We start from the raw sequence: 14,590 nt of genomic DNA, 5'->3' as shown, positions 1-14,590 counted from the left end.
GCGGATTCCAACTTTATTGAGCATCAGACACATCTTATATACAGTTTGCTATAATTATGCCCACTTGGCAACATATTATTGGTTGCTCTCTAAATGGTTACATCATTGTTTTCACAACTCTGTGGAATTCTTCTATCCGGCCTAATTGCTCTCTTTCCCAGATCTCGCCTCCTCCTTATCTTGCTTGCCTCCCATCTCAGGGGCAGCTGGGTTTCAGCATACCAAGCAATCAGCACTTTCTCACATCTCCCACTTCGCCACTATATCATCAACAGAGAATTCTTCAAGGCCTGAATTGCACAGGTGTTCCTGGGACCCATGTCCCCTCTTGCCCGACAACAATTCCCCCGTTTTTCTTTTGTGCAAGTAAGGCCTTGGAAGTTATTCTCTGAACACTTTGCATAATACAATTATAAACAAGTTTAACAATAATCAAAATGAGTACAATAATACCTAAGAACCTTAAAGCTTACTACTATAATTAACAAACATATTAACATTAAGTCTGGGTATCCCTATCAGACATGTCTGAAAAAGTTCAATCAATTCATTATTACCTGTTATGTTGCATCTTTATTTTCTCTAGGATGGTCAAAAATCATAATTTGTTTAATGGTAGCAAGATTTCTTTAATCTGTAAAGGTAGATCTGGCCAGGCTCTAGCTTCACAGACAGAAAACTTGCAGGCAATCAGCAAGAGCAAAAGAGCTTCATTGCTTTGCCCAATATAAAATTACCCATAATAATGTGTTTTTGGTCATCCTAGTAATACTAATCTCTTATTGGTACCAACTTCACCCAAAAAGCAACCTTACAATAGTTTTCTTCATCTTATATAGTTTCATCATCTATATAAGCAAACTTATGCTAAATAGAAGGGAGGCATATGATAGTCTTAGAATAGGTGGTCAAATCCCTTCTCCCTACATTCAGTGTGGTAAGGGTCAAAGCATCCACTTTCACACATGCTCAATTGTGCAGGCTTCTTATCTGAAGAAAACAAATTCCCAGTTCTGAATGTTTATCTTTAAGACAGCTCCTTCTCAGCCGTGATGTCTCCAATTAACCAGACAGTGTCCTTGCAAGTCTGCAAGAGAGGTTTCTTTCTCTTTACCCTCTAAACAGGCCTTACAAGATCCTGACCCTTAATCCCAGTGCACTCTAAGTCTTACAATTTTAACACAAATCACCAGTATATTCATCACAATTCCCCCCTTTTTTTTTGTCACCATTGATTTGTGTTAAAATTTCCAGATATTTCAGAACCTTCTTAATTGGATCATAATTAAGTTCATCTGTTCTGATCACATTCTGATCATAACCATTTGCTTGTAACTTATTGGCATAAACAATTTCATCTAAAGGTCTTACCATTTTAAAACAACAATTACAATGAATTACACAGATCAGTATTACAATTATTCCAACAGGTATTGCAAAGAATTTTTTAAAGCAACTTATATTCGATAAGCAAGAAGTTAACTTATCCCATATTCCTTTAAATACAGAAGAAGTATCATCCAAAGAAATCTGATGTAATATCTGATTGTGGTTTACAATCGCCTGTAAATCTGTTTTCACTCGTTTATCTAGATTAACATAACTACAACAACTTACATGTATGACTACACATACACCCCCTTCCTTTACATATGAAAAATCCAAAGCTAATCTATTCTGAGTAGATATTTTCGAGAGACTATTGATTCCAATTTGCTGCGCTTTTATTGCATCTGTGCTTGCATTTACTATGATTTCAACTGTAGCAGAAAAATTTACCATTGCTTTTTCAAGTTCAAGTCTTTTCTCTCTGGTCTGATCAAGATTCCACACATGGGAACATGGTTTTTGATTTCGATTGGACTACTTATGTACAGATAGGGTTAGGATCAAAATTAGGCTCCACCAAGTATATGTGAACTCTGCCTCCTCGGCCTGCTGGGGTGCAACCAGCAGCCGGGTGTATTTTCTTCTCGGCAGCAGTTACATTCTTCAGGAGCCCTACAGATTTTTTAACTCCTTAACCCACTTCAAAATTCCATTTGGAGTCTCTTCTCTACTTCCTTGGTTAGTTCGTTTACCATTTCCCATTGTGCTTTTGTTATTTCAATTCTTCTTCCTTCAAAATCTTATGTCTCTTACTTTTCCTTTTACTAATCCTTTTAATTATTCCTGATATTTCCCAACTAAAATTTCTCTAGTCTTTATTTCCCACTTATGCCAATCCCTTTCAATAATTTTCCATGGGGATTTAAATCCTTTTTCTCACCACAAAATAGGTTTTCTGTATTTACCAGCCCAAACTGCCTATTTTCAAATTCAGCATTCAGGACAAAATATTATTTTGATCATACTTTTGACCCCAGATTATCATAACAGTTATTGTGATCGATGTTCGACTTCATGGGAAATGCTGTTTCCTCTCAGTCTTGGTTCTTCTGCACATTAGTGAAGGAATAGTTGTTAAAATTAATACCTATTTGCTACAAACCTTAACTTATGCTAATACCAAAAATCCTTAAACCCTTAAAAAACTATGTTAAAATTAATCCATCAAATCAGTGTCTAAAAAGAAATAAAACTGTTACAGTAACTAAAAAACACTTTCCAAAATTAAAACCTGTTTATACATTCCTTAACTATATTACATGGAGCTCCTTTGAAATGCCTAGGCAGACAACTAAGAAGGTTCGAACCAAAAGAAAATCTTACAATTTGAACTCTTAACTAAGTGCATACACCTTACTGCAATTACTATGTACTAAGTACTTATAAATACCAAATGCTTACTTATTCATTATGCTTATTAGAAAAACTTAACAAAACTCTAAATAACAAATCTCTGAAAGACGTTACAATCAGAAATGACAAAATGAGTACTGTTGCTTTAAATCAAAACAGAGTAGTGCGGCTAAAGCCGCTGCGGGGGAAAGGGGTGGGGGCTGCTGCCGTGGCAGCTGCTCCGCTGCTACTGTCGGTGCTGTCGGTGTCGGTGGTGCGTCAGCCGGTACCGCCTTGGTCGGAGCCGTCGGTATCCGCGGGGGCCGGCAGGGCTCGCGGGAGGAGTGCGGTGGCAGGAACGCTGTAACCGCGAGCCTCCAAGCGCTCCATTTTTTCTAAGAGGGGCCGTAAAGCAAAGTCGGCGCTGTTTGAATTCCTCGCTGCCGGTATTGTCTTCCGAGTCCGAGCCGTCGCTGGCGATGTCAGAGGAAGGTTCCCCGCTGTGTGCAAACGGCAGTGGTGACGGCTGGTAAACGCGGTGTGGTCGCCGCAAGATGTATCGGGGGCGGCCCCGGTCGATCGGTCGACAGTTCTCAGACACATCTTTCAGCTGCAACTCAGATACACCTGGCGCTGCATCTCGTCCTGACAAAGTTGCTCTAACTGCAGCAGCCATTCGCTGTTTCAGTTCGTAGGTTTTAACACAGTTCATGCATTCTCGCCACGACTCTTGCAGCTTTATAGCAGTTTTATCACCATCTATAACCAAGTCCCACAACTTGTTCCTGTATTCTCTCCAACAAGCTTCATCAAAATAACTATCTCCACTAGGGAAATGCCCTAAAGCGGATCTATGGGCCAAAAGTCCAGGCATTACTTTAGACGATATCTCCGCCTTACGCTTTTCGATGACACTGTATTTCGTCTGATGACTGCTTATAGGGTCGGCCTTGCCCTTTCGAGTTTGTGCGCAAAGGTACTAAGGCTGCCATAACCTGCTGACTATGCTCAAGCTGTTTTGTCATTGTCATTGACAACACCTCAGCCTGTTTTTGTAATCCCTTATCAATCACCTCCGTCAGCATGGCCATCGGATTGCTTGGCAAGTCCTGAGCCCTCTGCAACAATTCGGCTACCGTCCATCTAGGATCTGCTGATGTAATAAGCTGTTGCGTCTGCTGGTTCCCATTCTGCATTAAACACTGCCTTAAAATTGCCTCTCGGATACCTTCTCCTACGCTTGCTGCTCTAAGTGCGGCAAGCAACTTATCTACAAATTCACCAAGAGGTTCCTGTCTACCTTGCTTAATTCCCATATAGTGAGGATTTGCATTTCCATCCTTCTGCTTGTCAAAAGCCCTCCTTACTATCTGGGCTGATGCTTGCAAAACAGGCAGCTGTAAAAGTGCCTGTAACTCTGGTCTCTCATACTGTCCCGTTCCACACAACTGATCTACTGTTACACCAAATAGTGGATCATTTTGCTGTCTTTGTACTCCAGCTGATTGTCTAGCTAGGTGTTCCCACTCATTCAAAAATGTCATAAATTGAGATGCTGTTAGGATCAGCTTCATAACATTATAAGAATCTCTAGGTAACATATTATAGTTCATGTAAATAAAATCAATCATCTGTCTAGCTGGTTCAGATTGAATCCCGAACTGACTCGCAGTCTGTCGTAATTGAGATAACAATTTCCATGGCAATTGGGTTACATCAGCCTGAACAACATTTTGCTCCCCAGGGACCTGTGTATACATTACTGGAAGAACTTGATGTGAAGCAGCCAGCCGGCTAAGCCCTTCCTGATCTCCTTCGGCATTTAAGTGCTCTGCAACCTTTCGCCAATACTCTGTGTGCTTTCTTACATGATCTTTAACACCACCTCCAGGATCTACCGCCCTGTTTGTCTCCTCTCCCTCACCTACTTTCTTCTCCTGTACAATTTGCTCAGCTAAAAGAGACGGGGAAGGCTCCCCAGCAGAGTCCTGTGTTACAGATTGTAATTCGACTCTGCCACCTAACCCTTTTACACACGCAGCCTTCTCCTTTCTTAAATAATCCTGAACCTCTTCTGACAAAGGCAACCCAGCATGTGTAACACTTGCTCCATTTGGGTCCGTATAATCTAATCGTACCCTGGCTTGATAAGCTGCCATTTGCTCAGCACGATGCTGATCCAATGCTGTCATAACCGTCTTCCACCATTTTCCACACTCCATTGCTCGTTTTTCATCATCTAAGCTATGCAGCCACAAGTCTTGTCCAGACTTTTTCCACTGCAATTTTTCAAACACCTCATTTGGGTCCTTAAAATATCCTAACTCTCCTGCATAGCTTAACAGCGGCACCAACTCCTTTGTAAAATTTAACTTACACTGTCGCTTTTCTAAAAAGCATATAAATAAATCATACGCTGCCTGCCTATCCATATCCGTATTTAAACGTTAATACCTGTGCGCACAGACCTCGTTTAAGCAGTTTCCGGCTCTACAGCGTCTTCGGCTTCAAGGCTGTCTTCCCTTTTCTTGCAGCCTCCGGTACTGCTATCCCGGGCCGGCCGTCTTCTTGCCTCCCGGCTTACTGCGAATCTCCCAACGTCCCGAAGAACTTCTTAAACCCTAACGTTTGTCTTCATTAGGGTCCCGTGTTCGAGCGCCACTTACTGCAAGAAGGGGGCCGCTTTAACAACCAATTTGATCAGCGGATTCCAACTTTATTGAGCATCAGACACATCTTATATACAGTTTGCTATAATTATGCCCACTTGGCAACATATTATTGGTTGCTCTCTAAATGGTTACATCATTGTTTTCACAACTCTGTGGAATTCTTCTATCCGGCCTAATTGCTCTCTTTCCCAGATCTCGCCTCCTCCTTATCTTGCTTGCCTCCCATCTCAGGGGCAGCTGGACTTCAGCATACCAAGCAATCAGCACTTTCTCACATCTCCCACTTCGCCACTATATCATCAACAGAGAATTCTTCAAGGCCTGAATTGCACAGGTGTTCCTGGGACCCATGTCCCCTCTTGCCCGACAACAGATGAGCAAATCCCGCCGAGATTTTCAGGGGGCGCGGAAGAGTCCGTCACAATCTCCGGAGGGTGAAGGGCGAGGTTCAGCAGTGCCAGCAAAAGGCGAGAAGGTTCCGCGTCTTTTAAAAAATCCTTACGCAGAGGAAAGCTGCAACCTGGGGAACAACGAAGTGATTGAGTACCTGCCTGCGCTTCCCCTGCCCAGCTGCACGCTAAGCAACATTTCAAAGCCCATTTATCTCTGTCGGAGCCCGTAGTAACTGTCACCCGGTAACCCATTGTAATTCTGCCTTTGTTACAGCCAAGTCAGGGGAGAGCGCGAACGCAGTCCCCCATTACCACAAATTATGCAGTCGAGTTTCCCGCATTTGGGAAAGTCGCAGGGGCTAGCACACCCGGAGTACAAAGGATGAGCCTCGCCCTGGGAAAACCACCTGCCTGATCATGGTGTCTTCTCTATCACATAAGCATGCTTTCAGTACCCGCACCACCCGCCGCCGCACACACACTGAACACACGGACACCCTACACCACACGCACGCTTCGCCACGCCTCACCCCGACACGACTGTCTCACCGACACCCCCGTCCCAACACTACCGCCCGTGTCCGTGCCTGGCGATAGGGCGAAACGGTGAGCTCCCGAAACCCCGTGCGGTGTCTGATCTGCATGTCCCCGCCCCCGACCTCTGAGGCCCGGCCCTCTTGCTTCGTGGCGTCTCTGCTGGCAGCAGTGCGGTCTTTGGCCGTGCTCCTCTTCCCAAGAGCCCGCCCCCATCTGCAGGCACCACACAGGACCTCTCGGTCGCCGCACCTTGGTGAGGCCTGCCCGCACCGAGACCTTCCGCTGTCAGAGCCGAGGGAGACCGGGACAGAGCCTTCTCCTCCTCCGGCGGAGCAGGACAACCGCGGGGCCGGCAGCGGGAGGGACCCGAGGGGCTCCGCCGTGCTGGAGCACCTATGCGAGCGCCCGGGGTAGGAGGGGGCCTGCAGAGGCAGTTCAGGGCTACGTGCCAGTGCGCCCCGGGGCCTCGGCGAGACCGGATTAACGAGGGGGGGTGAACGGTCTGGCGAGAATCTACCGGCCGGAGCCGCCCCTTTGCGCTGCGGAGCAGGCGCTGCGAAGCTGCGGGACGTCACCGCTGCCGGTTGTGCAGGGCGACCCCGCAGTCCCCTGCCAAGCAGCCGCCGCAGGAACCGGCTCCTGCTCACAGCCGGGTCCCGGGTCTCGCCAGCCCCAGCCTCGCTTGTGAACAGCGTTGTGTGCCGGTCAGGGCCCCGTCCCGCTACAGTGGGGAAAAAGGGACCTGGCGAAAGGGGGCAAAAGCACGGAGACCGCGCCGCTGCCGGCAGAACCGCCACGAAGCGACAGGACAGGGCCTTGCGGCCCGGGGCGGGGATATGCAGATCAGACACCGCACGGGGTGCCGGGAACTCACCGTTTCGCCCTATCGCCGGGCACGAACACGGGCGGTAGTGTTGGGACGAGGGTGTCGGTAACACAGGCGTGTCGGGGTAAGACATGACGGAGTATGCGTGGTATGCGTGTGGTGTGGGGTGTCCGTGTGTTAAGTGTATGTGCGGCGGAAGGCGGTGTGGTCACGGGTAGTATCTAGCCATACTTATCTGGCAGGGGAGACACTATGATTAGACAGGTGGTTTTCTAGGGTGAGGCTCATCCTTTGTACTCTGGCTGTGCTGGCCCCTGCTATTTCCCCAAATGCGGGAAACTTGACTGCATAATTTATGGTAGTGGGGGATTGCGTTCGCGCTCTCCCTTGGCTTTAATGTAATAAAATCAGATGTAATTATTTCATTCTTTGAGCTGTGTCTATGGGCCTGTACATGTAGTCACTAGTTTCGGCTGTTCAGTTCTCTTTGCTCCATAGCCGCCCAGTGCCCGTGCAGGCTGCTAAGGTTCATCGTGCACCACGGTTGAGGTCACTGCCCTATGACTGTGCTTCATCACCCTACATCTGCTCGTTCTAGCCCCGTTTGGGGTTCCGTAGCCCTCGCACTGCACTTCCCGGACACCCCTTGGTCACACGTGGACACGCAGTGTTGTCAGCGCTTCGCACCACCGCTCCCGGTCCGTGTTCGCCCAATCTGTCACACAGCTGGGCGGGGACTGTGCCAGTAATGACGTTGGCGTCGTGACGTCATCTTCCCGCGCCACGACATTCCTGATCCGGATCCGTGCTTGGCGGCGCGGTTCCTTAACGGCGGCTCCGGGAGCCCGGGATGGCGTCAAGCGCCTCCCGTGCGCCGCGCTGCCGGGAACGGAGCCGTCGAGGCCAATCGGGACGGGGAGCAGCATGCTCCGGGCGTAGTCGGAGCCGCAGCAGGGCACAGGAGGGTAAGTCTCGGAAGCGGTCGGTGATGGGCGGGGGTCACAGTATCACAGTAGTATCACAGTATCACTTAGGTTGGAAAGGACCTCGAGGATCATCGAGTCCAACCTATCAACACAGACCCCATGACTAGACCATGGCACCAAGTGCCACGTCCAATCTCCCCTTGAACGCCTCCAGGGTCGATGACTCAACCACCTCCCTGGGCAACCCATTCCAATGCCGAATGACTCGCTCGGTGAAGAACTTCCTCCTCACCTCGAGTCTGAACCTCCCCTGGCGCAGCTTGAGACTGTGTCCCCTTGTTCTGGTGCTGGTTGCCTGGGAGAAGAGGCCAACCCCCTCCTGGCTACAACCACCTTTCAGGTAGTTGTAGAGGGCAATGAGGTCACCCCTGAGCCTCCTCTTCTCCAGGCTAAACAATCCCAGCTCCCTCAGCCTCTCCTCATAGGGCTTGTGTTTAAGGCCTCTCACCAGCCTTGTTGCCCTTCTCTGGACACGCTCAAGTGTTTCAATGTCCTTCTTAAACTGAGGAGCCCAGAACTGGACACAGTACTCAAGGTGCGGCCTAACCAAAGCAGAGTACAGGGGCACTATGACCTCCCTGCTCCTGCTGGCCACACTATTCCTAATGCAGGCCAGTATGCTATTGGCCCTCCTGGCCACCTGGGCACACTGCTGGCTCATATTCAGGTGGCTGTCGATCAGCACACCCAGGTCTCTCTCTGTTTGGGAGCTCTCCAGCCACTCCGACCCCAGCCTATAGCTCTGCATGGGATTGCCGTAGCCAAAGTGCAGCACTCGGCACTTGGACTTGTTGAAAGCCATCCCATTGGACTCTGCCCATCTGTCCATTCCCGTGGGCGCCGCAGCGTCCTCTGGGGGGATCACCCTGCCCTAGTGCTACAGGGCACAGAGCTCACGTGTCGCTGCGCCCAGGGGTGGTGGGACAGCCTCGGTATGGTTGCTTGCTAACTTCGGCTGTTATTTTTGGGCAGGACACAAATATCCGCATGGTTTGGAGCTCTCAGAGGATGGAGTAGAAGCTGTCAAATCACAGCAAAAAACTGTCCTCAACCAAAACCCGAAAAATAGCCCTAGTGACCTCCATGGTACAGAACCTACAGAGGGTGAGGGACACGGAGAGCCCTCGGGGACCTCTGAGAACGGGTCCGTGTCACCCACAAAGGGAAAGCGTGGGCGGAAGCTCAAGGCGGAGATGTTGCTGCTGAAACTGTCTCAGAACCTGGAATGTCTTAGCTCGAAGCCCATCTGTGTGCAGAAGATGCTGGGGAACAGTGAGGCAGCAGGAGGCCTGGAGAACACCACTGGCGGGCGCCCCAAAAGGCGGGCAGCCAAAGTGTGAGTAGGAGCAAATGGGTGGAGGGGTCCAAGGGCTGTGGGGAGGTTGGAAGGACAGACAGACATCACTCTTGGAGTCCTCTGCCTTACCTAGGAGGGCTTAGTGTCTCTGTTGAAGGACTTTTTCCATGTCAGTGGACCGGCAGGTTCTGTACAGAATGACCTTGAATGTGTTTGAATCCAGGAGTGTGGGGTGGGGATGAACCATGTGGGTTGTCAAGCTCACCTGCAGCAGGTGTTTGGTAGTGGTGGGCTGTCTGTGGTTGGGAGAGGATCCCTTGGTTCCTGACAAAGCCACGAGGAGCCTTATGTGAGGGAGAACAGAGTCATCGAATCACAGAATCCCAGGTTGGACAGGGCCTCAGGCATCATCTGGTCCAACCCTTCTTGGGAGCAACCTGGTTTAGACAAGCTGGTCTAGCCCCTCTTCAATTGATTCTTAATGGTGTTCAATGACACAGCATTGGGGACATGCTATGCTAGCCATGCACCGCTTAATGCAGTGTCCTGGGGGTACTCCATGTGCTCTGGGGCCTCCAAAGGCAGCTGAGGCAATGCCTTTGCTCTGTGAGAGCCCCAGGTGGGCAGGGACACAGCTGGCAAAGGGCCATGTGCTGTTCTGCCTGCAGTTGCAGACCAGGCAGACACACATTCCCTGCAGAGGAGCTGGCTGCCCAAGCACTGGCCCGAAGGCTATCAGTGCATCCAACTTGCTGCAGCCTGGCTGAGCAGGGCTAGAACTAATTACTTGCCCAGACCAGGAGCTGGGAGGGTTGGTAGTCCCTGTGCTGTCCCTCTGCTCACCACCAGGCCATGCCTTTGGTGTCCCAGGGCTTTGCTGTACCTGCAGGAGCTGGCAGAGGATCTGACATCTGTGTATCAGCCCTCACCTCCCACTGAGGGTGCCCAGGAGCCAGAGCCAGAACTTGAGCCAGTCCAGAAGAAGCATTGGAAACGGAGGAAGAAGGAGGAGGAAATGGACAGCGATGATCTCACACAAGATGCCGACTTTGTCCCCTCAAAGGACGTATTGCTAGAGGCAGAGGAGGAAGGGAGAAATGGACCCCTCAGTGAGGTATCATAGTATCATTCAGGGTTGGTCCCTTGACCACAAGGATCATCTAGTTCCAACCCCCCTGCCATGGGCAGGGACACCCCACACTAGATCAGGCTGGCCAGAGCCTCGTCCAGCCTGGTCTTAAACACCTCCAGGGATGGGGCCCCAACCACCTCCCTGGACAACCCATTCCAGGGTTTCACCACTCTCATGGTGAAGAACCTCCTCCTCACATCCAGCCTGAATCTCCCCACCTCCAGCTTCATTCCATTCCCCCTAGTCCTATCACTACCTGAGATCCTGAGAAGTCCCTCCCCAGCCTTCCTGTAGGCCCCCTTCAGATACTGGAAAGCCACAATTAGGTCACCTCGGAGCCTTCTCTTCTGCAGACTGAACAGCCCCAGCTCCTTCTGTCCTCATAGGAGAGGTGCTCCAGCCCTCTGATCATCCTTGTGGCCCTTCTCTGGACACGTTCCAGCACCTCCACATCCCTCTTGTAATAGGGGCTCCAGAACTGGACACAGTACTCCAGGTGGGGTCTCACCAGGGCTGAGTAGAGGGGGAGGATCACCTCCCTCGACCTGCTGGCCGCACTTCTGATGCAGCCCAGGATCTGATTGGCTTTGCGGGCTGCAAGTGCCCATTGAGAGCTCATGTTGAGCTTTTTGTCCACCAACACCCCCAAGTCTCTCTCCTCAGGGCTGCTTTCCAGCCAGTTACTGCCCAGCCTGTATTTGTGCCTGGGATTGCCTCGACCCAGATGCAGGACCCTGCACTTGCTCTTATTGAACCTCATGAGGTTGGCTTGTGCCCACCTCTCCAGCCTGTCAAGGTCCCTCTGGATGGCCTCCCTTCCCTCCAGCGTGTCTGCTGCACCACACAGCTTGGTGTCATCAGCAAACTTGCTGAGGGTGCACTCAATGCCACTGTCCATGTCACTGACAAAGATGTTGAACAAGACAGGTCCCAGGACTGATCCCTGAGGGACTCCGCTTGTCACTGGCCTCCACTGGGACATGGAGCCATTGACAGCCACTCTTTGGGTGCGGCCATCAAGCCAGTTCCTTATCCATCTAGTGGTCCACCCATCAAACCCATGTGTCACCAGTTTGGAGACCAGGATGTGGTGCGGGACGGTGTCAAAGGCTTTGCTCAGGTCCAGGTAAACGACATCAGTTGCTCGCCCCTCATCTATTAATTTCATCACCTGCTCATAGAAGGCAACCAGGTTGGTCAGGCAGCATTTGCCCTTGGCAAAGCCATGCTGACTGTTCCCAATCACCTCTTCACTATTCTTTTGAGCGAGTAGTGCCTCCAGGAGGATCTGCTCCATGATCTTTCCAGGCACAGAGGTGAGACTGACTGGCCTGTAGTTCGCTGGTTCCTCCTTCTTACCCTGTTTGAAAATGGGGGTGATGTTTCCCCTTTTCCAGTCTGTGGGGACTTCCCCAGACTGCCATGACTTTTGAAATATAATAGAGAGGGGTTTAGCAACCTCATCTGCCAGTTCTCTCGGTACCCATGGGTGTATCCCATCGGGTCCCATGGACTTGAACACTTTCAGGTTCTTCAGATGATCACGAACCTAATCTGCACTTACAATGGGCAGTTCTTCCTCCCCATCCCTGGCATTGTCTTCCATAACATCAGGAGTGTGGCTAGAGGCCCTTGCAGTGAAGACTGAGGTAAAGAAGTTATTAAGTACCTCAGCCTTTTCCTCATCACTTGTGACCATGTCACCATTTTCCTTTCTGGGGGGCCCACACTTTCCCTAGTCTTCTTCTTCCCATTAATGTACCTGTAGAAGTGCTTAGTGTTCCTTTTAACCTCCCTGGCTAGATTCAATTCAAACTCTCCTCTGGCTTTCCGAACCAGGACTCTTGCTGCTCAGGCAGCTTCCTTATATACCCCCTGTTCTAGCTGTCCTTCCCTCCACTGCCTGTAGAGTTTCTTTTTAAGTAATAGTGTGTCCAGTAGCTCCTTGCTCATCCAGGCAGGCCTCCTAGCATTCTTACCTGCTTTTCTCTTTGTTGGTACACAGAGCTCCTGCACACAGAGGAGCTGGTCCTTGAATACTGACCAGCTGTCCTGGGTCCCTCTTCCCTCCAGGGCTTTGTCCCACGACACTTTGGCTATCAGATCCCTGAAGTGATCAAAATCTGCACGCCTAAAGTCTAGGGTCGTAAGCTTGGAGTACTTCCTCCTGATTGCCCTGAGGATATTAAATTCAACTGCTTCATGGTCACTGCAGCCAAGGCTGTCTCTGAGCCTCACATTGCTTACCAGCCCTTCCCTGTTGGTGAGAACAAGGTCCAGCATAGCACCATTTCTTGTTGGTTCCTCTACCATTTGGAGGAGGAAGTTGTCTTCTATGCAGTCCAGGAACATCCTGGATTGCTGGTGCCTTGCTGTGTTGTCCCTCCAGCAGATGTCCGGGTGGTTGAAATCGCCCATGAGGACCAGGGCTTGTGACCTGGAAGCCGCTTCTGTTTGCCTGTGGAGGGCCTCATCTGCTTGGATCTGCTGGTCAGGTGGCCTGTAGGAGACCCCCACAGTAATATCTCCTTCCCCTGTCCTGCCTTTAATTTTAACCCATACACTCTCAACCAGCTCATCATCCCTCCCCAGGTGGAGCTCCACTGATTCCAACTGGTTATTGACATAGAGGGCAACACCTCCTCCTCTCCTTCCCTGCCTATCCTTCCTAGAGAGTTTATACCCATCTATGCCTACATTCCAGTCATGGGATTCATCCCACCAAGTTTCAGTAACAGCCACTATGTCGTGGCATCCCAGCAGCACAGTGGCCCTTAACTCATCCTCTTAGTTGCCCAAGCTGCGCGCATTCGCATAGAAGCACTTCAGCTGGGCTGGCCCTGTCCTCCTCTTGTGCCAAATCCCCTCGGTTTCCACAGAATGTCCTGGTGGATCATTCGTGGCTTGCCTCAGGGCAGTAAGTTGAGAGCCCTTACCTGTTGGGGTTTGTTTTGAGCAAGAGGGGACTTGGGTCCCAGGAACACCTGTGCAATTCAGGCCTTGAAGAATTCTCTGTTGATAATATAGTGGTGGAGTAGGAGCTGTGAGAAAGTGCTGATTGCTTGGTATGCTGAAGTCCAGCTGCCCCTGAGAAGGGAGGCAAGCAAGATAAGGAGGAGGCGAGATCTGGGAAAGAGAGCAATTAGGCCGGATAGAAGAATTCCACAGAGTTGTGAAAACAATGATGTAACCTTTTAGAGAGTAACCAATAGTATGTTGCCAAGTGGGCATAATTATAGTAAACTGTATATAAGATGTGTCTGATGCTCAATAAAGTTGGATTCTGCTGATCACATTGATCGTATAGCGGCTCCTTCTTGCAACAGTGGTGGAGAATGCGGGCAGTGGCACCTTGAACAGGGACCCCACAGAGTGGGTCCTGAACCCAAAAAGGAGGGTTCTGCAAATCTCCGAAAGGAGTCACGGCAAAGAAGGGAGCCGTGCTGTTCCGACGAGGACTATCAGGGTTCAAGAGCGCGGAAAGCAAGAAGTATTCCGATCCAGGATAGCAGTACTGGTGCTGTGTTTACCGACCCACAGAGAGGCGGAGGAAACAGCAGAAGATTGAAGACGCCGTAAGCCGATACTGCTCTGAGTCTGTGCGCACAGGTATCAACGTATAATAGATAGTAATGGATAGGCAGGCGGCGTATGATTTATTTAAGTGCTTTTTAGAAAAGCGTAAGGCAGAGATATCGTCTAAAGTAATGCCTGGGCTTTTGGCCCATGGATCCGCTTTAGGGCATTTCCCTAGTGGAGATAGTTATTTTGATGAAGCTTGTTGGAGAGAATACAGGAACAAGTTGTGGGACTTGGTTATAGATGGTGATAAAACTGCTATAAAGCTGCCAAAGCCGTGGCGAGAATGCATGAACTGTGTTAAAACCTATGAACTGGAACAGCGAATGGCTGCTGCAGTTTCAGCGAATTTTTCAGAACGGGATGCAGCGCCAGTTGTATCTCAATTGCGACCGAAGGAGGTGTTTGAAAAATATCGCCCGGGGCCGCCTCCGGCACAGAGCACAAT

The 14,590-nt window shown here is 50.0% G+C and overlaps 2 protein-coding genes and 2 non-coding genes across 4 annotated transcripts in view; 2 read left to right on the top strand and 2 right to left on the bottom strand.

Moving 5' to 3' along the window:
• Nucleotides 1-5: 5 nt before the first annotated feature.
• On the bottom strand, nt 6-7,281 carry LOC137443332 (uncharacterized). Its single transcript, XM_068142923.1, has 2 exons — nt 6,335-7,281; nt 6-5,913 (listed from the first exon to the last, which is right to left on the bottom strand). The coding sequence occupies exons 1-2, from the start codon at nt 7,279-7,281 to the stop codon at nt 5,892-5,894; spliced, it is 969 nt and encodes a 322-aa protein (XP_067999024.1). The 3' UTR covers nt 6-5,891.
• On the bottom strand, nt 6,066-6,229 carry LOC137443547 (U1 spliceosomal RNA). The gene has a single exon (XR_010987927.1). It is a non-coding gene; the product is annotated as a U1 spliceosomal RNA (small nuclear RNA).
• GTF3C2 (general transcription factor IIIC subunit 2) overlaps nt 6,805-14,590 on the top strand; it is a 21,986-nt gene continuing 14,200 nt past the window's right edge. The window contains exons 1-4 of the mRNA XM_068143088.1: nt 6,805-7,272; nt 7,630-8,113; nt 9,107-9,470; nt 10,302-10,545. Of these exons, the coding sequence (XP_067999189.1) occupies nt 7,999-8,113; nt 9,107-9,470; nt 10,302-10,545 (723 nt within the window). The 5' untranslated portion in view covers nt 6,805-7,272; nt 7,630-7,998. The remainder of the gene's footprint in view (nt 7,273-7,629; nt 8,114-9,106; nt 9,471-10,301; nt 10,546-14,590) is intronic.
• On the top strand, nt 7,376-7,538 carry LOC137443545 (U1 spliceosomal RNA). The gene has a single exon (XR_010987925.1). It is a non-coding gene; the product is annotated as a U1 spliceosomal RNA (small nuclear RNA).

Source organism: Melanerpes formicivorus, unplaced genomic scaffold (assembly GCF_026170545.1).
Source record: "Melanerpes formicivorus ecotype bairdi unplaced genomic scaffold, bMelFor1.0.p_v2 SCAF_9, whole genome shotgun sequence".
NCBI lineage: Eukaryota > Metazoa > Chordata > Aves > Piciformes > Picidae > Melanerpes > Melanerpes formicivorus.
This window is presented reverse-complemented; position numbering and strand designations above follow the sequence as displayed.